Source organism: Dermacentor albipictus, chromosome 4, assembly GCF_038994185.2.
Source record: "Dermacentor albipictus isolate Rhodes 1998 colony chromosome 4, USDA_Dalb.pri_finalv2, whole genome shotgun sequence".
NCBI lineage: Eukaryota > Metazoa > Arthropoda > Arachnida > Ixodida > Ixodidae > Dermacentor > Dermacentor albipictus.
The window spans coordinates 94,622,452-94,648,739 of NC_091824.1; the positions used below are offsets into that span (position 1 = coordinate 94,622,452).

General features: G+C 45.7%; 1 protein-coding gene across 2 annotated transcripts in view; it reads left to right on the forward strand.

The window, feature by feature from the left end:
- Positions 1-26,288, forward strand: part of LOC135919985 (uncharacterized) — a 157,229-nt gene that overhangs the window by 24,985 nt on the left and 105,956 nt on the right. Inside the window, exons 3-4 of one of the 2 annotated variants that reach the window (XM_070537271.1) lie at positions 13,647-13,762; positions 24,131-24,247. In XM_070537271.1, coding sequence (XP_070393372.1) covers positions 13,711-13,762; positions 24,131-24,247 — 169 coding nt within the window. In that variant the 5' untranslated portion in view covers positions 13,647-13,710. The remainder of the gene's footprint in view (positions 1-13,646; positions 13,763-24,130; positions 24,248-26,288) is intronic. The other variant, XR_011513987.1, reaches the window with a different exon arrangement.

Here is a 26,288-nt window from a genome sequence, read left to right on the forward strand (position 1 = left end):
AAACTAAATAAGAACCCAGACGACTGTTAATGTACTATGGTCTACAGGATTAGATTTTCTTCTAATACATGAATAAGGTGCAGAAGAACACTACAGTGTTCTTTTAATGGCCAAATAAAAGGAAAGAGAACATGAAGGCGCGCATGCCGGCATCGGCAAATGGATTGAAACATCATCCTTTGGGAACTCGCAGATCTGCCCGCTCATTGGTATATCGACGACGCTGTTTCTGCTTGCCCGATTGGGCAAGCGCCTATCAGTACGCGGATGTCAATTTTTGCGTGCTTCCACCAAAAGCTCTTGCCTGATTTGCTAATACGACTGTGCAAATCCTTCACCACGAAAATATGCACGGAAAGTGCACGTTAGAGGGCAGCTCCTGTATTTTTGTTGAGCTTAAAATTTAATTATGGGGTTTTACGTGCCAAAGTCACTTTCTGATTATGAGGCACGCTGTAGTGGAGGACTCCGGAAATTTCGACCACCTGGGGTTCTTTAACGTGCACCTAAATCTAAGTACACGGGTGTTTTCGCATTTCGCCCCCATCGGCATGCTGCCGCCGTGGCCGGGATTCGATCCCGCGACATCGTGCTCAGCAGCCTAACACCATAGCCACTGAGCAACCACGGCGGGTTTAGTTGAGCTTGAAGGCACACGTTTTTTTTTAATGAAAATAAAGACCTCAATGTAGCGAATTCGTAATTTTGACCGCAGTAAATATTACAATGACCGACTTTAGGCATGTGCCCCGCCCACGCGCATTTGGTCTACCATGGAATTTCTGTTGGAACGTTCGAACTTGCAAATTTTGGAGAACAAAACATTTGACCTGCACGTTAACAAATCTGAAGATTTCTCTGTTTTACAGCAATGCACGTGCATGGAATGGTTGTGCCGTGACAGACCAGTCGTGTTGGCGTCAAGCTTTTTGATTAAAACCAGTTCCCTGTCTTCTTCTCCTGACAATGGAAGGGACGTCCCGCGTCAGAGTTCTAAATAACTCGCTTCGTATACGTTGCGGCAATCTCCACACCGACGCCTCAACCGCCCATTTTCGCCGTCAGAGTGCTCCAGAATCTACTGAGTGCTTTTCACTTGCAAAGTTTCGCGTTCAATTTCGTTTTTTATTTTGCTCTTTCTTATTTTCCCTCTATCTCTCCCGTACCAGACTGCAAGTGTTGCGTCAGCTCGTTTCTTTTCGTTCAGGATGAATGCACTTTTCCCCGCAGTGCAATCTCGTGCATCTGCTTGCATCAACCGCGTTAAACGTATGTAGCTCTTTATGACGCCGTCGCTTGCGCAAGCAAGACGAACTGCACTGGACAATTCCGGGCGGACAGCAGGCTGCAGAGTGTAAAACTCTCCGTGTTCGCCGGTCGACGGCGATATATCATTGAAGGCGGTTGCGCTTCGCAAACATGCTCGGTATCAAAATGACCAGACAGAGGTGCATGCGCTCGCGCGAAATGTTGCAAAGAGTCTGCTACGCCTCATTTATCGTCCACGTGCAAAGTAAATGGGTCGTGCTGTTACTCGCAGCGGTCTACGTATCAGCTTCGTGGTTGAGTATTTTGCGTCACCGTTGTATTGCTTCTTATTTGAGCGCCTAATGTTCTAAAACGAAGCTTTCTTTACCTCTTCTTTCGACTTTCCCGCCGTTGCAGCTGCTGCTACTGTCTGGCACACCGCGTTGACCTACCGCGATGACTGAAGGCACTTTCGCTGCGTGTGTCGCTCGATGCGCACTGTAATGCGACAATGACGATAGTTGCAAATATTGGGGCTTCGCAGAATGCAACAACTATGTGCTGAGCGCCAAATATTCATTTTGGCGAATACTAGAACGCTTTAGCTTGTCCAGAGACACATTACTCTCTATAGAAGTGCCCGGCTACGCCAAACGTAGACGCCATTCACAAGGCCCGGAGCGACATCTTGTGAGACTTTGTCCTGCGTCACATGAAACCTATCTTTTGGTTGCATAGGTGTTCTTGTCTAAGCAATATATAAAAACGTGATTGCTTGTTGTAAACTGCATCGCTGCCGACATTTTACACCAGCAGGTAAGTTAGTTACCGCAAAAAACAAAACAAAACAAAAAAACTCTCCGTCCCCTCTAAGTAAACTAAATGGCGCCACGAGCTTGATGTATTTTTATTCCACTTTTTATTTTATGTTTTACTTTTAAATGATTTTGGCTTTTCTTATTATTCTTTCTTTTTTCTCATTTGGCAAGAGTATATTAATCGCCTGTTACGAGGGCTACGGCCACAAGTTCAGTTCAGTTAAGCCCATGTTTACCTTGCGGTTAGAAAGGCTATTATACTTGCTGCCACTCCGTCGTGCTGCAGAAGGTAAATTAATGTTAACTCGTGCCTTGATCCTATCATGATAAAAAACGCACGGCGCGGATTGCACGGCGTGGACACTGTGGCCTACGCCAGACACGATGCGAGCCGAGCCTTACCAGCTCCTTACCATCTAGTATGCCGTACGGTAAAGTGCGCGCATGCGCAGTCCTCCACCGGCACGGTATTACCGCACTTACCGTACAATAACGTGGCAATGCTAACACTCTCTAATAACAGCCTCAAAATTTTTCGCTCGTAGTTGCCATACAAGGAGGGAGAGGGGGGTTTATAGGGAAGAAGTGATGTGAGGAGGCAAGGAAACGCTACTTTGGGCTTTACTACTATAGAATTGACAGCGCTCGCGGGCAAACCAGATAAATTTATGTTCGATACAAGGTACGACACGTTTTTGCTATTTTAGAAAAATAAACGCCACGCAAATTTGTCAAGCGGACGACTTACCCAGGGCGTGCTGAAGCAGAGCCGTATTAAAACGTACCATAGAGCCTAAGCAACACTACGAAAACGGTAACACTTTAAATCAACACTTCTGTGCCCGCCGCGGTAGCTTTGCGGTGATGACATTGTTCGAAGTCGCGGGTTCGATTACAACCGCGGCGGCAGCATTTCGATGGAGGTGAAGTAAAAAAAAAAACGCTGGTGCACTTAGATTTAGTGACACGATTATATTAAATTATACAGTTTTACGTGCTCAAATAATGATTGGATTATGAGGCACGCCGTAGGGGGGGACTCCGGAATAACGTGCACCACCATTCGGGGGCTTCTTAACAAGCACCTAAATCTAAGTACAGAGGTGCTTTGGGATTTCGCGCCCATCGAAATGCGACCGCCGTGGCCGGGAGATTAAGGGACACGTTAAAGAACACCACGGTGTCAAATCCTGAGTCAGACATTACGGCGTGCCTCATAATCCTATTGTGGTTCTGACACGTACATCCCCATAATTCAAATAAAGTTTACTACTTCTGCCACGGTGCGATGTAGCATGTGAGGCAATGAATATGCTCAACCCTTTCAGAGTTTATGAAGTATGGCGCACAACAACGCCTCAAACAAACGCCTCTCCCTGTGTGTTGTGTAATACGGAGACAAATAGCAGTGGTGCAGGCAAGGTAACGGTTAACATCAGCTTACTAGTCTCCCGTTGGGCTAAACGCTGAAGAACTTAAGCATTCGCTGTCAACATCACGGTTAATTATCTTCAGTCAAAGCAAAAAACACAAGAAGCTTGCTTGAATCGATTCCCACAGTGCGTGGGATCCGCATATCTTTTTAGACTTATTCTTTCAGAAGAGAGAAGTCTCCGAGTCAAATACTGTCGCAATAAGCTGTCTGGTTCATGAAATAGTGTTTTCGTAGTACACCTAAAAAAGCAATCTTACTTTTTACCCATCCTCACTTTGCCACCTGTTATTTAGGGACACCTAATGTGTTCTGACCGACATATGTAGTAGTAATTGTAGTAATATGTAGTAGTAATTGAACGACATATATGTAGTGAGCAGTAATTCACTGGTGCGTTTTCATTCAGAATTAAACAACGTATATAGCACTGTGAGCTTGGGTGGTCTAAGATTTCGACAGCTAAAAGATTACAAAAATTACCAATGAAAGACATTATTTGTGGTTTTTTTTGTCAGTGCATGATGTCGAGATAATTTTTGCCTCGACTCGACAGTTTTCGGCTCCAAAACACATTTTTGAGCGTAATTCGTTCGTTATGATCAATAAGCTCACAGTGGGACACAACAGAGAGTAAGCTTGATGGAACAGACTGAGGAAATTACCAGTGTCGCATCCACTTGGCTTACCCTGCCGTGGGGGCAGAATCAGAGAATAGTGGGCAGTATACCACAGATAGTGAAAGTGGGACGGATAGATAAGGAAAGAAACGGTGGCTCCCACATCCGCAGGACAACATTCACTGATGTTCTCCAAAGTGTTCGTGCATTCAACTTACTTTTAGTACGAGCAGCTGCCCGTCAGTGGCCTTGAGCGTCGACCATGGCCTGTTGACCATGACCGATGACACGCGGCAGAAGAAAAGCAACATTGTTCAAGCTGACTTCCGCTTTCACCTTCCAATAGACTACATAAAATTTATCCATCCAACCATCCATCGATCCCCTTTACCCCTTGGCGCTCTTTGAATGAGATTTGCTCCTCCAGGTAAGTGGATCGCGAGCTTTATGCTTTCAGCCGTTTTTGTTGCTGGCGTGGGGCGAAGCTCCGCTATAACCCGGCACCTGCCTCATTCGCCCCGCTATTAATGAACGAAGGGCGTTTGGTGTACGTAAAATAGAGAAAAGACGATCAGGAACTGTGCATATCGAGAGCTTTGTTCAAACTTTATTGCTCGCCTTGTTGGTTCCTTGTTCTTCGTGCCAAGGAAGAATGTGCTTTGTAGGGAAGCGTGCAGCTTCCCTTCAAAATTATTCTTTTGGCTGCTGCTTTCGGGTCACTTCCGTCGACCCGCTATAAGCGCATAATGCTCTGCTTACATTCTTCCGCCCGTTGCTCATCGATCAATTTCTGGCACGAGGGCCCTGCCTAAGTTGCTGTGCCAGCTTCTAGCACTCTTTCTTCTCCTTCCGAAATTGCTCCTCCTCGGTTCACTGTTAGTTCTTTGTATTCGACTTTGCTCGTTGTCTTCTTAGCTGCGCCACGAGGGAACTTACCAGAAAAGCCGTCCTCAACTGTAAATTGTGTATGCATGAAAGGTTGTTGACCTACCAGTTTTTAAGGTACCTGTCGTTAAGGCTACGAATACATGACTGTTCCAGAGTGTCTGTTAAGGTATTGTTTTAATCATTGCTTGACTAAACTTTTCATCCTCGAGTTCACGATTTCATGGTCGAAAACGACTGCTATCGCTTGCGCAGCGTTTCGGCAGTTTCAACCAATACGCGTGGCTTCTATTCGTGTGTTTCCCAATGCCCTGGCATTATGAACATCGTGGTGCTTGTTTTTTACAGCGAAGCTGTATACATCTACCGTTCAAAGAAATTTTCGTATCTTTGCGGTAAGAAAAAAACGCCCCATAGATGGCCGGTCCTGGAGATAGTGCAATGCCGGGCCGACCCGCGGCGGAGGTGAAGCAGGCGTTAACCGCTCCCCATATGTGGCCCGATCCCGAAGATAGTGCGATGTCGGGCCGACTCGCGGGGGTGGTGCAGTTCGCCATTAAGGAGCCCACACACATAGCTTCGCTGGTCATTGTTCTTCATAGAGTGGAAGGGCACTGAGATTTTTTTATATACTTCTTTTTTGTCCGCTTCTTCCCACGCAAGATGGAAAATCGGCAGTGCGCCATGATAACCTTCTTGGCTATTCTTTCTTCGCTCTCACTGTCTCTTGAGAAATTATATTGCTGCACGAATAGATAGTAAAGGCGAGCAAGTGAACTGCTGCTGAAACGCCGAGCGTACAAGCTTTACCTGCACCAATCTAAGTGGGTAATTTGTTTTGGCAAAACGCTTTTAGGCTTATAGGCGAACAAAGAAGTGCGAAATAATGAAGGGGAACCTGTCCTTATTTTTTTGGCATGGGTTTCCACATAGCACATTACACTGGCCAACTGAATGCATACACGCCTAATTCACGCAGCAACCGATGTAGCCGGGTGCCATACGCACTGATTTACCCCATGATTTTGAATATGTAGTCACGCACCAACGGCCGTCGCGCAGCTATGGATATTTAGCTTTAAAAGACGGGCACAAATGATAACACAAACATTGATGAAGACTCAAAGAAAGAATGAGTTGACGGCTGCACCAAGACTCCCCTTTGCCCAGTCTTCTACCAAGAATGAGATCAAAGAGCCTTTCAATAATAATAATAATAATAATAATAATAATAATAATAATAATAATAATAATAATAATAATAATAATAATTCGGGGTTGCTCATTCATAATGTTGGCATCTGGATAATGTTGATTATCGTATCCGATCTAAAGGAAAGCTCCGGCCACGTCATTCAGGCGGACATGACCAGGTTCACGTATTATTTGGTGCATTCAGTGGCCTTACGGAGCGGCCGCTTATGAAAGCTGATCGTTTGAGCAGCAATGTTTTAGTGGCTCCGGACTGTATCGTTCAGCTCCTTGGTATACTCAAGGCGTTATAGTATTGATCTTTAAGGATGACTTCAGAGGCATGCGAGGTTGACAGACTCCTTTTGCTCTCACAGTTTACCCGTGTATCATGAACGTCTAATTAGGTCTATTGTTGTATAGCATAAAGTGATGTTGTGGCTATTACCCAAGTGACCCAATTATTATAAATAAAAGAAAAGCTTCAGAAGTACCTTAAGGCTAAAGACCAGCCATTGCGAGAAAAAATTTGTTTTGCCTTTACTTTATAGAGTTGCAGAAGAAATCCATTGAGGCCAAAGAATATTTTGTGGGTAAACATATTCCAGTTATTCCAGAAACGTTATGTTAATGGCGCTACTTTAATGGCTGCGTTAGAACCAAACCTCAAATGTGTTCAGACTTCATGTTCTATAATAAGAAGGCACTCTCGAGTAAACACGCGCAAAGAGGCCTCAAACATGAAGGATGAAAGAGGGAAACCAGTGCGAAATAAGGCTCTATGTTAAAGGAAATAGCTACAACAACACGTGCCGCACAATAACATTTACTACATTCCCCTCCCGAAAGCTGGTCCCTCCTCGCGAAAGAACCCAGGGAGAAATCGATCCTGTTACGCGGCGCGAAAGTCGGGATCACCACGGGTGTTGTTATTGAGGGGGCAGCTCCGTTGTGCCTTTCTGCCAGCACGTCTAAATGGTTTCTTATCTCTCGGAGAGTGAACGACGTTTCGGCTCTGCTCTTCCTGGAACGTGAGAAGCTTACAGATGGTTACAGACGGTCTCTGAAAGCCTGCACGCTCTCCGATCAGAATCCGACCGCTCCTCAAAAGGCTTTTGTTTTCTTTTGTCCTTGTGCTTTTGTGTTTACTCTGGTCTCCGACAACGTAGGGTAGCAAACCGCGCTCAACAATGGTAAAAAAACTTCCTACCTTTTTCTCCTATCTCTCGGTTTATTGTCCCCTGAAACGGGGAGTGGGAGGTTTCGCCTCACACTTGCAGTTTCTTCTTTATTTGTTCCCAAGGAAGCTTGTTAAGCATACGCTGACAGCCTTGCAGTTGTGGTGGTGGGGGTGGGGGTTTCTTTAGCTAGAGGCGCTGCTATCCCGGAATGTTCTCCGCCTGAGCGTTGTCGACCAAGTAAACAAGAAAAAAAGAAAAATAACGTAAGGCCTGGTCTGGCTGCCTTTAGATGCGGAACGAAACCTGTTCGAATTGTCTCTATCAGCGAACTCATAAGCTCAGGCTCCTTTCCCTTGGCACCATGTATCTCTATATTGTGCACTGTAGCGTACGTTCTGAACGTTTTTCAGCTCTCCTCCCACCCACACTTTACAGCGAAGATCTGCATGGGTAGGGTTCCGTGTATATTTGTTCTCCGCGAACAAAAACTATCACCATGAATGGCTCGTACCCCCGCAGGCATTTATGCTCCCATAAGCAAGCAAGAAATGCAATGGCTCATATCCCCGTAAGGCACATGCTACATGCACTCAGCAAAGTGAAGCGAGCGGTGCTTAAATTCTTCCTAATCGCTCATACAACACATAGAACAGCATGTCGAAAACTGGCTCATATCCCCGTAAGCAAGCAAAAAATACAATGATTCGTAGTCCCGTTGGGTTCATGGCTACTCACTTGGCGTGAATTAGCTGCGATTACACTACTCATGCTGTCGTTGTGGGCGATTTCAATGTGGATGTATCGGTACCGAAAAAGAAGCAGTTTACGCGTTCCGTGTTGCAGTCATATCCCTTGCGATGCCACACCGATCCGGTCCAACCGGCCACCCAGCGGCGTATGTGCACCGATTCGGCATTATCAAAGAGTGTGATTGCAGTTCCGAGTGAAATAATGACCACCGATCAAGACAATAAATGAGTGTGCGTACCTTTCGTCACCATGAACACCCATCAAGAGAATAAATGAGTTCGTTCCTTTTTGAAGATTATGTGTCATCTCCGTGTCGTGTGCAAAACAGTTTCGCTGGTCATTCACCTCCACAGAGTGGAATGGCTCATGATTTTTTTTGTTAACTGTACTTGACGAAAGGTAGGCACATATTAAGGACGCCGACTACTATTATGCTCTGGAGTCATTAAAACAGTATAAATAATAAAAAATACAGTACCGTTACTCCTAAAGTACACGTAGAGAACAAATGACCCCAGGAGTTCACAAAGTGTTAATGCTTTTGCGATTGAACATTTCCGATAATTAATGAATGCCACAATGAAAGGCACTTAGAAAAACGTAAACAAGCAATGTGCAATTCCCAAAGGAAAAGAATATCAAGAAGCGCAAGCAGGAGAAGAAGAAGAACAAGATTAACGGTACTATATTGTAATTTTCTAGATATTATTCACGACTCATCCACATCTTTACAATAGAGTGTGCAGCGATGCACTCCAATTTTTCTTACTAGCACGGAAGCACAATCTTCTGTGATGATAGTGCTCCCATATTCAAAACACGCAGCTTGGCCTGGAAGTCTCCTATGCTGAGAACCATGCTTATTTTGCGATGTAGCAGAAAGTTGTCTATATACTCACCAGCATCTTAACAGAAGCATGTAGTGCCGTTATCTTCCTTATAATATAGAGGAAGTTATTACAGGCTGTACAGAACCGGTGCTTGTTAATTGTTTCAACAAAGCGACTGGTTTTATTTACTACATTGAATTACAGGCCAGGATTCAAACATATAACTTAGGAGTTTACAGCACGATTTCATAATCATCTTTTCCTAGACGAGTGACCGCATATTTTTTGTTTTCAATACATCATTTTCGCGCGCCTCACATGCCATGTCATGAAAAGTGACATTGACTGCAATTTCGCAGTGACCGGATATTCACTACAAATTTATGCCTTGACGAAAACACCTTGCTATATACGTAAGACTACAAGTGCTAATGTCGTGCCTATTTTTTTTTCTAAGCTGGTTTCTTTTCTGCGCAAAGACGAAGCTTGCGTATAAATCAGCAGACAAGTCTTCACTGTGCAGATGATGCACATAGCAGGAATAGTGCTCTGTCGTTGCAGGTGTTGCAAAATGTTTAAACTTTGGTGCTCTTTTCTCTTGGTGTGTTAATGCAAATAACGCAGATGTAGAGTTTCGATTCTGGCACAAACCATCTGTATAGTCTTGAAAAAGATCCCTGTACATAGTTTAGCGATCTGATAAAGTCACTGTAAATTCTTTTGCTGAAGTTTCTAACATGTCACAAGCTAGTCGAGGACTAAAAGCGAAGGTTTCGGTAATTGTGTGTTTCCGGGAAGAATGCGATATGTTTTTATGGGTCAGTATTCATGAGAAAGCAGACGAGAGAGATGAAACGGAGGGATGTTAACCAGACCAGTGCACTGGGTTGGGAGAAATGGGAATTGGAAAGAGGACATAGAAAGAGAGAATAAACAAATTGCCGCAAAACTCATCTCCCGATGACTGTCTACGACAATGTGTTAAGCATTGGATCAATAGAGTGACACAACACATTGCCACCATCGAAACGAGATATGTATGAAGCGTGTACTGCAACATAATTGTTCTTTGGTGCTTCAATAAGAACACTCCACACCATCTAGCGCCGCCGCTCCAAAGCTTGCGTTTGGCCTTCAAAATGCATGGCGCACCTGTGCGTACGAACGATTACAAGCGCGTCATGCGTAAACCGTGCTCCTCTCTCACGCATGTTTCCGGAGACGCTGCGACATTTTGTGGTATAGCCTAGCAGTCCGTGCGTGGCCTCCAAAACAATAAGCTTGGCGCACCGATGCCTGCGAACGCTGCGAATTGTTCTCTCGATTGACTGCACAGTCAGTGGGACAGACTCAGTGATCCAGGTTGGCGAGATATCCCTTGGAAAGCGGCACATACTCAGTGTATTCATGGCGCAGCTCGCTATATAAGGCGTTGAGATGTTCATTGGAAAGCGGTGCGTACCCAGTGTATTTGTGGTCCGGCCTGCTAATGTATCGAGTTGCTGTCCTTGAGGAAGCTTTGTGGCATGGTTCGACACAAATAAACACACGTAGACACAGTATCGGAGAAATTCAGGGGTTATTTTTTGTCATTGTAGGTAACTAGGTAAGTGCCACACATTCCCAGTGGCGCTTACATAGTTACCAAAGCTGGCGCCAAAGACGATCGTCGAAAAGCGGCACGCACTTACTGGCACTTACCCAGAGATCCACGTTGGAACCAGATACGTTCACTGAAGATAAGCACAGACCGACATGCCAAGTGCTCCGAGTCGGCGTCAAAACGTTTCTTCCACTGCTTCTGCAGTGATCCATGCAGGTGTGAAAGAGGTGCCTTGTAGAACGGCACGTAAGTACACGTTGCCACATGCATAGCGAACCAAGTTGGTGCGATGGTTGATTTCGAACCCTGTTACCTCAGCACAGCAGCCCGATGCTCTACCCATTCGACGACGGACGACCCAGTGACCCAAGTAGGTAGGAAAACGGTTAATTACAAACAAACATACGCAGATACAAACATAGGCACATAGACCCGGAAAGTGCGTGAAGTACCCTAAGAACGCAACAATGAGTTAGTAGCCACCTGCGAGTACGCTACAAGTACGCTTCTCTTAGGTAACAGCATGGAGCCATGGATCGTTTTTGAATGGCGCGACGAAAAGGTTTTTCGCGAAGGCGGTGTTGATTGTCCGAGAAAAAAAAATGTGAAACTCTTCATTTTCGACATGTGCCCAAATCCTTACAATTTACAAATTCTCTATCTGTAAGGTTTTCCCCCACCCCCTTTCGCCGTACGCATAGGAACACGAAAGTCATATGCTAGCCTTATTTCCCTATCAATCTCTCTTTTCCTATACGTTAATACCTGAGCTCCGTTGGTCTCTGGCTCCCGTGAAATCGATTCGATTTGTTTTCATAGCTGCGGTTGTTAAGATAAGCGGAAAGCCTCGCACCTTTCTCTGGCTCTTGCGTGCTCGAGGTAACGAGCAGAGCTTCAAATATCTCGGACCAGCGATTTACCTCAGTCGCAGAGAAATCCACCAAGCCATAGCTTTTGTAGTTTTCCATCTCTTCGTTGTCTTTTCGTCTTTCTTCTTCTTTCCCCACTCTTCACCCACAGGGTGGATGCGAAACTAATTTCCGCTCGGAGAGTCAACTTACCAAATTCGCTGCCGTCTCCTCCACGTCATCATGGGAAGCATAAATCAATAAATAAAAGAACCGCACGCTCGACACCGATGTAGCATCCAGCAGTGCTTGTCACGCGAACGATGCAGTGCGGTGGTACTTTTATCGCTCTGCCGCAGCGCCGCTCTGCGTTGGAGCTCCAGCAAGCAAGAGTTTAATTAACATAGTTTTATCTCTAGTGTCCTTTCGCAACCACGTGTGCGTTGAGACAAATAATCGCATGACGACATCATCGCCACTTGCAAACTAGGTTGTCGCATTTGCAGTCGATAAACTTTGTCGAGGCTAACGCTAGCGCAATAAACGCGACCGCGGAGGCACCAGGCGAGCAAGTTAAAAAGGACGAGCGACACCATTAGTGTTTTGCAGTGAGATATGTTAAAGGTCATCTAAGCGTTGTTTGTGTCAGGTACATTGGTGCTTCCCATATTCATGTCTAGAAAAGGAAGGGAGAAAAAGGGAAAGACAGCGAGATTATCCAAGAGGGGTTCGGTTCACTAATGGAAGTGTGCGAGGTCAGTAGAGGTAGGTGTGTCAGTGCACGGTAGTTTGAGGCGGCACCCACCACTGTCATTGCCTATCATTCAGAGGCCCGCAGAACACTGGAGGCGAAATATCCCACCAGCTGCCTTGAGCGCCGACGTCAGTTGTGACTAGTGTCTGTGACAGTGGTCATCTCCTAAGCCTTTATGGCGTTGTGCCCAGCACTCGTCATTGTTTTCTTTGTAGATAAATTGACCATAAATATTGTTCGTCCTACACTCATGGAATACAGTCCGGATCGGATGAGATGCGTGATGTGTAAGCCCCCATGCTGTCGTCGTTCTGCCGACATCCTCGCTATCGTCGTCTTCGCGGTCATCCTGCTAAGACATATGCCACTCTTGACGTTAAGGTACAGAGCATTAATGGAGCAGGCATAAGTCAGTTATTGCATGTCGACGTCACTCGTACTGTGTGGTCATACCGTCTGTAGTTTCAGTAATATATTTTTTCATCGTGTTGTTTGCTTTAGTGCATACATTTTGCCACTGTACGAACAGGCCGACATTAAATCGAAGTTGGCATTTTGCTCTGGTAGCACTTGTGGTTTCTAATCGTGAAGAAAAGGAAAACAAAGCTTACTGTGCCAAAGGTCACCAACAGACTGACGGCTTTCCTTTTTTGATCTTTCATATTTCTGTCGCTGCTTACTACGAATACGCTTTGCTTGAGTTACACGAAACACGTGTATCACGCAGATAGTGATTACATTTATTCTCTGAGTTTAAAGACGGAAGAATTGTGTCTTATACTTGTTCAATTTTTGTCATCAACTGTTTTTGTGACTTCAGCTAAGCTGCACATGAAATCTTCCATGCCGCTTACACACATGGAAGATTAGCTATGCATAAGCATAACCTTTGAAACTTGGCGTTTGAGGTTTCTCTCTTTTCACAACTGGTATTCCCGGAAACTCGCTTTCGGTGGTACGATCACTTTCGAGAGCTTTCGCGCGATTCGGTACCGGAAGCTTAGATGTACGCAGGTGACGGCGTTTCTGGCATTTCGCCAAGCTCCCACCTTCGCCCAGCGCCAGGAACGCTGTCAGCCGTATACTTCGGTGCGTCCGATGCCGAGTACCGCGAAATCTCGCAAACTTGAAGGAATCCCTGAAAGAGGTTGCTCGAGAATACGGCCCCGGGACGTGCAAGTCGCACAGAAGTGAACTACGCACGAAAAAAAGAAGCCATATATATAGTGAGAGAGAGAGAGAGGGGGGGGGTAAAGGCATAGAAAGGCAAGGAGGTTAACCAGAGGTAGTTCCGGTTGGCTAGCCTCCACGCGGGGAAGGGTTAAGGGGGAGATAGAGAGAAAAAGAGAAGCACGAACAAACGGCGTACGCTATACGCCTACACCTAGTGGGCGCTTCCAGCAGTACGTGCGGGAACAGTAGCAGACGACAACCCTTTGCAGCAAGGATGGCTAAAGTTCGCGGTTGCGATTTCTCCTTTGTTCAGGTGCCAGACTGCTTCTTCTGCGGTGACAGCTGTAAGGAACACGCTGACCTCTGTGGGAGCGGGTATGAGCACGATATTACCGGTGTTCGGAACAACCCGGCTCACACATGTGCCAGGTGCGTCCCGCAGACAAACGCCATGAACCCCATTTACATGATGTGGAGCTCATGTTAACTAGCCGATAAATTTTGTTGAGTATTGCGATGTCTCGATCGTTTATTATTTAAATTCTGTTCTTGCCGTGATGCTGCATCTGCACCTCAATAATAAGCACTCGGCGTTAGCGCGCACTCGGCGTTAGCGCAGACTTATATCAAACCAATCAGCATGGTGCGATGTCTGCATGTACCATCGTGATTCTTCTGCCGATGAATACATGTGACATCGCCGAATAAGAGCAGTCAGAGTCGCCTCAAGAAGGTTAATCGCGAATTTATTGGTGCAAACACGTACACTAGTCAACGAAGTCACCAAACGCACGGGTTAATTAAAGCGCGTGTTAGCGTTGTACCGCCGAGGCGATTCTGCTGCATGGGCCGATGAATTGCCGTTCCCGCTGCAGTTTTCGCAATTTTAAACTTCCCAAGGCAGCTGCTTGGAAACGTACAAAGCTAAAGTTTGACTAACTTTTCGGTACTTTTTTTATGTTACTAGAGAGAAGTGTCACATGATATATTTAAAGGCGGAGCAGCACCAGGCAAAATATAGATGAGCGCTGTTGGCAAGGCCGGCTTTAGTCCTCTGTGGCGTAAGCATAATAAGAAAGGATTCAGTTGAGTACAAAATTCACATACAAGAAGGCATTTCGTTGCGAAACAAACAAATCACTCGGCGTGTTAAGTCTGCTCAGACAGCATCGAGGTGTGACGACTTCCCAAACGTGACGCCAAATTTTCAGCGTAAAATGGAACAAAAATATCATATGCAGCAACTATTCGCTATTCTCGCCCTGAACTACCTATATTCTAAACACATTTCCCCAAAAACCACAACATCTAAGATGCCCTCGGGCTAAAAGAGTAAAGCTGTTAAAGAAGCACTTGCTTGGTATCATTCCAAGAAGACACTTTATGATTTACACCTTTTACAAACGAGGCAGGGTGAAAACCTCGCAGCTCAAAAGAATCAACAAGAGTTATGCATGAAGCAACTAGCAACAGTTAAGCATGTGCGAAGTCACGCATAAAATAGATGTAAAAACACGAAGTGCGCGACAGCTGTTGCGGGGATTTACCGGGCCACATAAAACCAACAATTTCAGTTCTTGCAAACTTCAGTGCTTTTGACATACAACACAATGCTCTCGTGCAGTCGTGCTGCCTAGCTAGCGCAACGCGGTAAGCAAGCAGACAACAATATAAGGGGCCAACGGCATTCCGAACTTTAGCGAAATGCCTTTAAACCGCATGCTGCACTGGAGACGAACTTCGTCGCTTACGCGTCTAACTATGATCGAGTGGAAAAAGACACTGACGCGACAAAGGAAATGATGAGAACAAGAAATTTCGCGCCGAAGCGACGATTCATTGCTGCCGTTGCTCCCGCTGATGAGGCATTGCGGGGAACGATTAGAACCATATGGCCGGCATGTTTTCGCCGGTATTCGAGCCCCCCAACCTGCAACAATTCTTCGACATTCCTTGAAGCCTCAGCCACCCCACACATGCTAAGGGTGTTGCCTATGTTGCTCTGAAAACGTGAATAAGACAGAGAAGCACTATCAACGACACAACTACGGCGCACGGCTGGCTCCTCTCCCGTGTGTTCTGCGCAAGCCGCCACAAGTGGCGCGTCCATCGGCGTGTACTACCCGCATAGAGCGGTAGGGGGCGACGTCCTTAAAGTCTATTGTGAAGCCCCGTGGACCGCAGGAATCTTAGTAACACGAATAAGGCCTTCAGCGCGGATGTTCTTTTTGAGTACTAACCTAAACCTTTCAGTTTTTATAGTGCACGATTGTCGAACTGGTCCAGTACTCTGCACATCACTTGTCTCTGGGCACTGTATTATGGGCAGACACAGGTAATATGTGTGAGCGTCTCATCGCTGTTGCATGTGTCGCACGTAGCGCTGTTGGCCATTGCAATAAGGAGAGCATATGAGTTCGTCACTGAAACGCGTAGCCACAGAGGGTACGGCATGGTCTGTTCACGTCGTGGTAACCCAGGCGGTAGGTGCATCCGTGTTTCCGGAGACAACGAACGAACGACTTGGAAATATGTATTACTACCTCGCCAAAGCTCCAGTCGAATTCAGTTTGTTCGCATGTCTTCTTGAAGTGTCTTTGTAGTAAGAAATGCAAGGAACCGAGATTGATGGATTGAGTGGATTTGCTGCTGCATGGCGGTGCTACACGCCTCTGAACTTCTGTAGGGGCGCAGGTACGTGAGTTCCTGTACTCAGTGCCAGAAAGCGAGAAAGTGTTCAGTGCGAGAAAATAAATTCGATTGAGTAGAACTCCCATCCTGGCAACGGTGGCGAGTATTCCAGAATAGAAGAATGGTGCGCGACAATGTTTACGCTTCTTTACGTGTAGTCCTCGCTGTGCATTTGTGTTCTTTTTCTGAACCTGTTGTGATAAGCTGAACTCTGCACTTGGAACCAGCGCGATATTATAGATTATCCCGCTTTAGTTGCGTTTTCATTGTTTATGTCTTGACGGCAATGCTTCTTGTATGCAGTTACAAGCGGGCGCCAGCTCATCTCCAATGAAGCCAATTGTGTACGGTAACCTTTGTTTCCTTGGCGGGTGACCTGTGCATATACAGCAAGAAAGCTACATTTATTTCGGTACGAAAGCTATGCAAAAAAATGTTTTTTTTTTGCAAGCGCTGTATGTTTAGACTGTCATATTTCAACAGCAATGCACCTCGGACAACTTGCGTTCAAAGGAAACGAAACGGAATGAGCGTTAGGCAACACCTTCGTTCATTGTTTGCAACACAATAAAAGGTGCGAGTGCGCGTCTATCTTTTTTCCTTCCCTCGCTGTCGTCAATTGCGCGTGCTCCCGAATTAAGGTTTGCGTCCCATATAGTTCACTATGAAGGCGAAAGCCCTAAGCGGCTTGTTGCAATGGCTTATACCCGAAAAAAGCGGTGTCTAGCCCAGTGAAGCAAAAATGTCGTCACCGCGAATTAATCATACCCCGTAAGCAAGCAAAGATGAAATGTCTGAATATGAACAAAGAAACGAAAGGAAGAACAAAAGAAACAACTAAAAAAAGAGCGAATGAGAGAATAAATAAACAAATAAGTAAATAAGTAAATAAATAAATAAATAAATAAATAAATAAATAAATAAATAAATAAAGAGATAACGAAAGAACCTTGAGGTAGCCCATTGGCCGCTCACATGTGTCGCTGAGGAGGTCCACATACAGCGCCATACGTTAACTTCACACTGGGGCTCGTTATGTCTTGGAAGGAGTCTGAACCCTCCGATCGTATAACTTAATGCATTACCACGCGTGCAGCAGGCTTTCACCTTCACGGGTTACAGGAGTGTAACATGCTGCCGAACTTTTATTTCTTTCGCCCTTCTTCTGGTTAACCTCTCTGCCTCCTGTATGCGTCCTTTCTGCCTCGCCCTCTCGTATTTAGAATCTTTTACTCACTGCATTCTTCCTTTCTTACAATTTTTTTTCTTCGATAACGTTTATTTATTCTTGTTTCTCCTTTTCCTCGTTCAACATTTTTTTCCTTATTTCGTTCTTTACTCTTTTTCTTTATTTCCTCATTTTGTCCGTTGCTTTTTTTTTCTTGCTTGCCTGTTTTTCTATTTGTTTCGGAGTTCAGCAGGGTTTGCGGAGAAAATAGTTTTGTAAAAGCAACTTCTTTTTTTTAAAAGAACACGTACGTTTTTTTTTTTTTTGCACTGGAGGCAGCATCGGCACTCTTTTCTACACCTCAGGATACTTGCGCCATTTTCGGGCACGGTTTCCACTGCAACAGTATATGACGGGCTCAACGTTGTATTTGCTCATTCTTTACCACAAAGTGCTCTCAAATATGTAAATCGCTTTTAAAGGAGAGTCCCCCCCAGAGAGCGGCAAGTTTCCCACGCAATGTATATTTCATGTTCATACGTGGCTGGAGCGTTTTTCTCCCAACCGCATTGGAAAGAGCCCTTCGAGATCGCGGGCGCGCCTTTTTTTGCTCCCAGAAGTACGATAACATGGCTCTCGATTTTCTGCCACCGCGGAATAGCGTGAGAAATGCGATGCGTCAGCTTTTGTAAAATTGCGAACAACGTTTACCAGCCAGTGAGCTCCTCTGCAGGCTGGAGAACGTGTGGTGAATCCACTGCATAGCAACCAGCAGGGATGAGTTTCTTTTCTTCAAGTTTAGAATATGTAGAATTATGTTTTATTTTTTTGGTGAGTGTTTTGTAAAATTTCCTTTTGTTGAATCTGATCTTTTTATGCTGAGGGACAGAGAGAGAAAGCAAAAAAGCACAAAGGCCAGGAGGTCAACCCAGACGAGCGTCCGTTTTATTATCCATCACTTTGGGTAAGAGAAAGGAGGGATGGAACAAGGAAAATGGGGAGAGATAGACAGAGCACTGCGTGCGTACAGGAGGACGCACATCAGTACTACAGTCGCTCAATGGGGACAATGTTGCCGAAAAAAATGCAGCAGCGTATGAATAGCTTTCTGCAACATTGACGGATGTGACCAGGGTCCAATAGTTTTGGTTGCATAATGTAGTCTGGACTGAGTGTTTTAAAACACACAATAAAAAATTATTCCCTGCAGCTAATTTTCGTACAAGAAAAGCGCGCTGTGCCGAATACCGGAGGCGGTTCCTTGGGCGAAGGATGGTAAAACGATCGTGTTGTGCCTCGTTTCGTTTTGATGAAAGCTTGAGAGCGGGATAAGCAGAAGACGCTGCGAAGAATATTCGGCACGCTGAAGAAAGCACGAAACGTAAGGCCTCTCGATGAAAAGGAAGAAGGCAAAAGAAGCGAACTTTATAAACTCCAATCAGGGTTGCGACTCGAAAAAGCTTTTAGCGCGAACCACCCTTTTCACGCGCATGCGTATGCGTGTGCTTGCGGAGAAACTACTCTCGAAAGTGCTCGCGGGTGAGTGTGTGCATGCACATGGATGTGCATGTTTTTCCACTTTGTCCGGCCTTACGTATACACAAGCTCCCTCTGTGTCCTTGCTTTTCTTTTTCTACATATTCATGAGTCACGGTGACGCCGATGCAGAACACGGAGCTGTTGGTAGACTGCATAATATTTCATTTAAATAAATAGTTCAGTGGCCTATAGTTGGGAAACGGGAAGGGGGGTACGGTTAGCCTTTGAAAGATCTGCACGGTTGCCGCCCGGCGAGTTGTTTTTCTTCCTCAATGCGGCCGGCTGAATGCGTTGTTTGCGCTGTCCTTTCAACCTGAGCACATTCAGGAATATAAATCAGTTTTAGAACAAAGCTTCGTGCATAATGCAGCAGACTCCTCGCACTGTGGGTGTTTGTCGTTTGCACGATCCGGAGTGCACACAGACAACACGGAAAAAATGAAACATTCTGTATGAAGCAAAACTGTGCAGGTAACTTTGATCGGAATGTTGGCACTCGACGAAGTAGACTACTTCGAGTAACTACGAGATTTTCTTTGTGGTATTGTCGCAGAGCGAGTAAACGAAAACTTCTTCGAATATAGCGAATATTGTATAATTTCCTTCCAGCGAGAGGCAGGTGGCAGCGACCACAACACTAATCAAACCAAAACCACATCAGACCCTATGGTAGTGGAGGTGCCTTTCGCAGAATCCACGCGCAATCCGCATAAGAGGAAAGCTGTGACAAACACACATCCCTCGAGCACGGACAGAGACATTAAGGAAATCAAGGAACTGCTCGGTGGTCTTGCAACCGTCGCGTCACTGAAGGAGGGGCAAGACAAGCTTGCGACGACTGTAGGAACCCTCAAGGAAGTTTGCGACAGGATAACGCTACAAATCAACCACATGATGGAGACAATCAACAGCTACTGGGCAAAGCTCAACGCGCTAGAAATGGCAGATCACCCGTCTGTGATGTCGCAGTCTACTATCACCAAGCTACCTCGGGCGTTGTCGCTCGACAAACGAAGCAAAAACGTGGCCTCACAAAGGCCACCCAACGCCACCAACAAAAATGTCTGTGCAAAGTGAACCGTTTCACCTTTGGCAATGGGATTATAGGGGCTACGTCCGCAAAAACGCTCCCCTGCAACAACGCATTCGAGCCAAAAAAGGCAAACCCCAAGTCATTCTCCTACAGGAGACAAATACCACTACACCCTGTCTATCCGGCTTTGACGTGACCACTACGACACCGCAACACAAATGCAGAGGTATCGTCACGTTGGTCAGCAACAAGTCAGCCCACACGACACACAAGATAAATCACGACCGCAGCAATTGCGAATTTATTCTCACGGAAGTCTTCCCTAGAGCCAAGAACGCTAAGAGCATATTCATCCTAAACGCTTACAGCAGCCCCAAGCCCACAACACAAAAATTTAGGCAAATACTCCAGCTAGCCCGCAGCCGTGCCGGCGACAACCCCATGATCATGGCCGGGGACTTCAGCGCCCCTAACACGGCCTGTCGATACGTGGCCAGCAGGGCTCAGGGCAAGGCTTTACTAAACGACGCCGATGAACTTGACCTAACGCTCATCACGAACGCCGCATACCCCACAAGAACGGCTAACTCTGTCAACCGCGACACAACGCCAGATCTCACTTTCGTCCGCAACGTTCCAAACTATCAGTGGAGCAACCTCTTCGAGGATCTGGGCAGCGATCATCACATTATTCAGACAACAATTGACACCCCATCCAGAGAACCCAGAAAAATGACGTACGTCGACTGGCACAAGTTTCGCGAGTTAAGACACGAACACCGAACGAGCAAACAATCAATGGAACAATGGACGTCGGAACTAAATGCCGACATTAAGGCGGCCACGAAGGAGACACAGATCTCCCCGTTCAAAGCATGGACAGCCGACTGGCTCACATGCTCGAAGCCAAACAATTGCTCATGAGGAGATGGAAAGAACAAAGACACAATCGACGGCTGAGGAAAATAATTTCTTCCCTCAACCGACTGATTGCAGAATATTGCACACAACTATCTAACCAGCAATGGCACGAAGTGTGCGACGCCGCCGACGGCCGCATCAACAGCGGGACGACGTGGCACCTTCTGAAACACCTTTTAGACAGAACCGGGATCAAAGCAGACCAGGGTCGCACGCTGAACAGGATCATGCACGAGGAACTCAAGATTACCACGGAAAATGAGCTCATTGACCGTCTCGCCGACAAGTACCCCGCTGGCCGAAAATGCTAGAGGCACGACCGCCGAAGCATATAGCGGCAAGGCCAACCCAGAGCTAGATCGGGACTTCTCAACCGAAGAGATACGTATGGCGCTTCAGAACCTAAACAGCAAGTCAGGGCCGGGGCTGGACGGCGTCTTAGAAACCTAGATAACACCTCCATCGAAGCCCTCACAGAGGAAATCAAGAAAGTCTGGAGCAACGGAGCCCTACCCGGGGACTGGAAAACGGCCCTCATCGTGCTCATCCGAAAGCCTGTCAAGGCGCCCAACATCAATAACGTCAGACCGATCTCGCTGACGTCTTGCATTGCCAAGGTAGCCGAGAACGCGGTCCTAAACAGGCTCTCGAAACATCTTGGGAAAAAAAATATATCCAACCCGCGACAATGATCCGCTTTAGACCCGGGCTATCCACCCGAGACGCCATGAAGTTCCTCAAACATGAGATCATTGACGCATACACGAGAGACGCGAGAGTAATCCTAGGGCTAGACCTCGAAAATGCATTCGATAATTTGTCGCATTACTACATACTCGACACGATCTCCAACCTCGACCTCTGCACGAGACTCTACGCTTATACAAAATCGTTCCTGGGCGACAGAACGGCCACCCTCCATCAAGGGAAATCAAGTCCCATAAATGCAAACTGGGCAGCAAGGGCACCCCGCAAGGCTTTGTCATCTCTCCGACGCTTTTTAACCTTGAGCTGGCCGGCCTAGGCAAGAGACTGGATCAAATCGAGAACGCCAAATACACCATATACGCAGATGACGTAACGCTCTGGATCCTCGGAGGTACCCTTGGATCAATTGAGAACGCTCCACACATTAAAGTGGGTAGGCGCGGTGGACCTTTTTAAGGCCGCAAGTGTTAGCCAGCTTTTTTTCTCTCTCTCTGGGTTGTGGTTATACGTCCCCGTAATAATAATAATCCTTCCGTGTTTGATCGTGGCCATTACAAGATCTTGTATAAGACCTGGCGCGCTCGGCGACACACTGCACGCGCTTGCACGCAGATTTGGAAGAGAGCGTGCGATGTCGAAGAGAAATGGCGGGACTCTACGGGAAATGCGAGACGAAGCCAGACCTCGCCTAAAGCTTGCAGAAAGTGAGTGCCAACATCTTGAAGGGACAGCGCAAGACGACGAAGACAAAAGGCAGGGAACGCACAGGACAACGCTGAACTCACAACTGAACTGAGTGCCAATATTTAAAAACATGAAATAAAAAGGAAAACGAAATCCGCAGCTGGACTTGGCAGCTATATCGCGGCTTCCCGATGAATCAATTAAAAGGACAAACTCAGGAAGAAAACCGCGATAGAAGTTCGCGGGCGTAATGAAGCCATTTGTAAGAGACGTAGAGAAACCGGGCAAAGCTGGCACAGGAAACCTGAACGCATGGCGGCGGTGTTAGTCCTCTCATTGTGTATCTGGAGTAATGAAGTTTTCGTACTGCCAACAAAGGCTATTTCAAATATTTATCCGACGAGTTATATTACGCGCTCGCGTAACATAGGCATATGCGTCCGGCCATGCTGCTTCGACGGCATCGTTACACTCCCCGGACCGATGACCGCAGAATTAGAGCAGGAACGCAAACAGCGCTTCAATTTGCTCACATCCATGAAGATATTGAAACCAGCTGCGGCACGTGGAAGCGCAATTTCATGGACATTATACGCTCGCGCGAATAGAAAAGGCTGGAAGGTTTCGTTGGTAGGGCTGATGAGGGAATTTCCATTCTTGCTTCCATGCACACATGAGCGCTTGATGTGCTCAGCGCTCAGGGCAACTTACCACAGTGGAAATAAGTAGAAAATGTAGAGACCAAAGGGCATGTAAAGACGAAGCGAACAACCTAACGTTGGACCTAAATTCGCTTTACATTCACCTTCAAACAATAGAACGCGTTGTTAAGGGAAGCAACTAAAATAATTATAGACAATAAAACTGTGCATCGCACTATTCGGTAATGAATAATTATTAGGACGATGGTGCATGAGAAGAAAATAATAATAAAAAATATTGACAACGACAAGATAAACCGAAGGGGCACTGTTTCCTTCCTTTAACTCGTCTCTGCCGTGCGCTATCGTCTTCGTAATAAATGGAACAAAAAACTTTATTTAGAGTAGGGATAGTAAATTATCTAACAAATAGTACCATGCAATTGCGATAAAAGTGCACGTGGGAGCAATACTGTGACTATAATTTTTCATATCATGCATGGCAGCTATTTAGTGAATGACTACCGATTGAAGAGCTATAAGAGAGGTGCACAATTTCCAGCGATATGTTTGGAAGGTGAAAGTCACCAAGCAAGTAGAACAATATTATTTGCATCACGTGGTTTAAGCGCTGAGTTAGGAGACCAGAATGGAGAGCGATGAATTAATGTGACAATAATTATTTTACCATTATCAAAAGAGAAGGGCGCCCAAACAATTTACAAATGTGACTGATTGGGAACACGGGAAGATTCAAAGACAGATATTACTGCAGGACGAACATCTCCTTGTCGCTATAGTTTCGGTCACAACGGCACATCGCGAAATTATCCGCATTACAGAAAATCTTGCTGTCACTTACATGCGCCGATAGCCACGTTTCAGTCAATGTAATTATATGTGATCAACATCTGTAAATCACGCGCTAAAATGAATAATGTGTGTTGAGAAGAGCTCTTGCGCTTGTGTAAGGTGCACTGATACCAAAGACTGCGACAGGTGACCACCACCTCTCTCTGTTTCATATACGCTTGGCTGTTGGCATAGCAATGCTATCTGGATATGAATTCCGGCTACATTGCTTCCGTTTTTATCGATAACACCAGTGCGTGTTATACGTGCAGCGTTTGTTGGTCAAGCTCAGCGTTTTTTAGCGGTGTTTGAATTATGGCAGCCGCGATAGACATTTCGTAAAATCCATCAGCTTTTTACGACAAACAGTTGCGGCACCAAAAGTCTTCAGATAAATTGAGGGTCTCTAAGGGTAGGAAAACGAATAGCATTCTTTTGGCTCTTCCTCCTGTTTTTCTTTCTTTTTTTTTGGGGGGGGGGAGGAGGGGGTCAGTCTTTCTCTGTCGATGAAAGAACACCTGCTCGCGTCCTGCAGCGTAATTCAGATTCTTTTTTTTTAGGTGACGCATATTCATCGGGATTAGCGCCAACTGTTACAGCTCTTCGAGACGCACCATGCTGTCGCGCAAGAGCTTCGCGGCATCTGCAGGTTTGTGATGGCTGGAGTGGAGAGTTTGGTAAGCAAAGATTTCCTCACCTCCTATTATCCTCTCCCCTGTGTCGGCTGAGGAAGAGTGATCCGGCGGTGTAAAAAAAGAAAAAAAAAAGATGGCAGCCGACTTCCACGCAGGGGCTCGCGCCACTGGAAGCAACACACATATGACAAATTAGCTTATATCTATAGCCATCTATACCACCAATACATTTGTCATGGTCAACAACTCTGCTTTCTAGAGTATTAATACCACATTAAAAGAAAGAAAGCTCTGTCAAAATATTCTCACTGCTACAAAGCTAGACGTTTAGACGGATCATTCCTTTAATGAAGCGAAAGCTTTCTAGAATCGTTCAGCTATCGCTTGCATTGGCAATCATGGTCGACGGTTTCCGCACATCTTAGTTTTCGGTTCATTATCGGAGTGAAAAAAAAGCGTCGATTTCAGGTTGAGTACCCGTTAGGGCAAAAATATAGTTTCTTTTTGTTTTGCTCTGCTTTTGGTTCAGTTCTGACACCCTGGAACTGCAGCAAGAGTACTTGATGACGGCGTCATAGGTGATCCCCGTCACAAAGCATCTGCAACACAAAGATGTAAAAAAATTTTGTGAGGAAGTGCAAGGCTACAAATGTTTGCGGAAAGTGCAAGGTATACTTATGCACTGAAGCCAAAAGTGACTTTCTTTCATCATAGCCAGGAGTAATATAGCCTACATCAAACCTTCCTATCATTTTTACTTTGTCTACGTTCCACTTTCCAGCACCCAACTGCTCGTTAGCTAATAATAAAAATCTATACAATAATCCAAATCACCAGAACTGGAATGTATATTGCCTACTGTAGTGAACACGTATTTATGGCGGCACATTAAACACAAGTAAATTTTCTGAGTGCGCAAACTTGGAAAAAGGTAGTACATACAGTTCTTCAGCACTTTTTTTCTTTTTTTTTTGCTGAAAGTCACAAAGGGCTTGAGAGCTTCTAGCATTCATGTACGTCATTGTACCTACCTGTCTTCGCCCTACACTGCTACGCAATGTTATGTGACTCTGCAAGTCATGATTCCAACGCCTCGGTCTTTTGCTCATGCTTCGTAGTTGGCAACAATGCTATGCAAAATCCTCCGATAACGCAGCTAGCGCGTCTACTTCCGGCCCCTTTCATTCTCTTTCCCCATGCAATGTTTAAATTATCTTTATTTCGCTTTCTCTTGCTGCGTTGTTTTCACATGATTGATGGTAATCATTGTGACAACCACTTCTGTGAGCTGTTCAAGAACGCTTCCTATCGTAAACCGCTCCACTCTCCGGCGTCTACTTCTCTGCCTTTATACTCGAATATTTTGACATCTAAGTAAGCGTACCTTTCGAGCTGAGCACAGGAAATTCTGCGACATTAACTAAGAAAAACGATTGCAGAAAGGTGATTCAATTAGCGTTCGGGAGCGCCCGTCCCCATATACTTCTTCCTTTCTTCTTTTTTTGCTTTTGTAGAAGCACTTTTGACGTAAGAAGGATTACTGATGTGGACAATAATAACGACTGTGTCTAGAACGACGGATGGCTAAGGAGAACACAGAAAATTTAACGTGACGGCCGAACCTGTGCGTTTAAATCTTCGTGTTAGCGCTACTGTCTACGTAGCTGCGTCTATGCCTTTATAAGAACGCTAGCATAGCGGGTGTTTCAGCGAACACTTTCAAACACTCTTAAACGCTGCCTGTGGCAGATAGCACAATTCTAGTTCTTGAGCTGAACTACTCGAAGAGGCGGGTGCTATTTCAAAAAAAATTTTAATGCATGATCAACTAATTAGTTAAAATGTATTGCTTAAGTTCTTAACTAACTACATTATGGCCCATATTGCAATTTACAAATTCTAGCCGTGGAGTTCACAAAAATGATCCACTTGGAACGAATCCTCAGGATGACACCAGTTTCGAGATAGTAATTCCTAAAAATTGCGGAGAAATGCATTGGTGGTCCAGTTACTTTTGTGCTTTTCTCCGCAATGTTGTGGAATTAATATCTCGAAACTGGTGTCATCCTGAGGATTCGTTCCA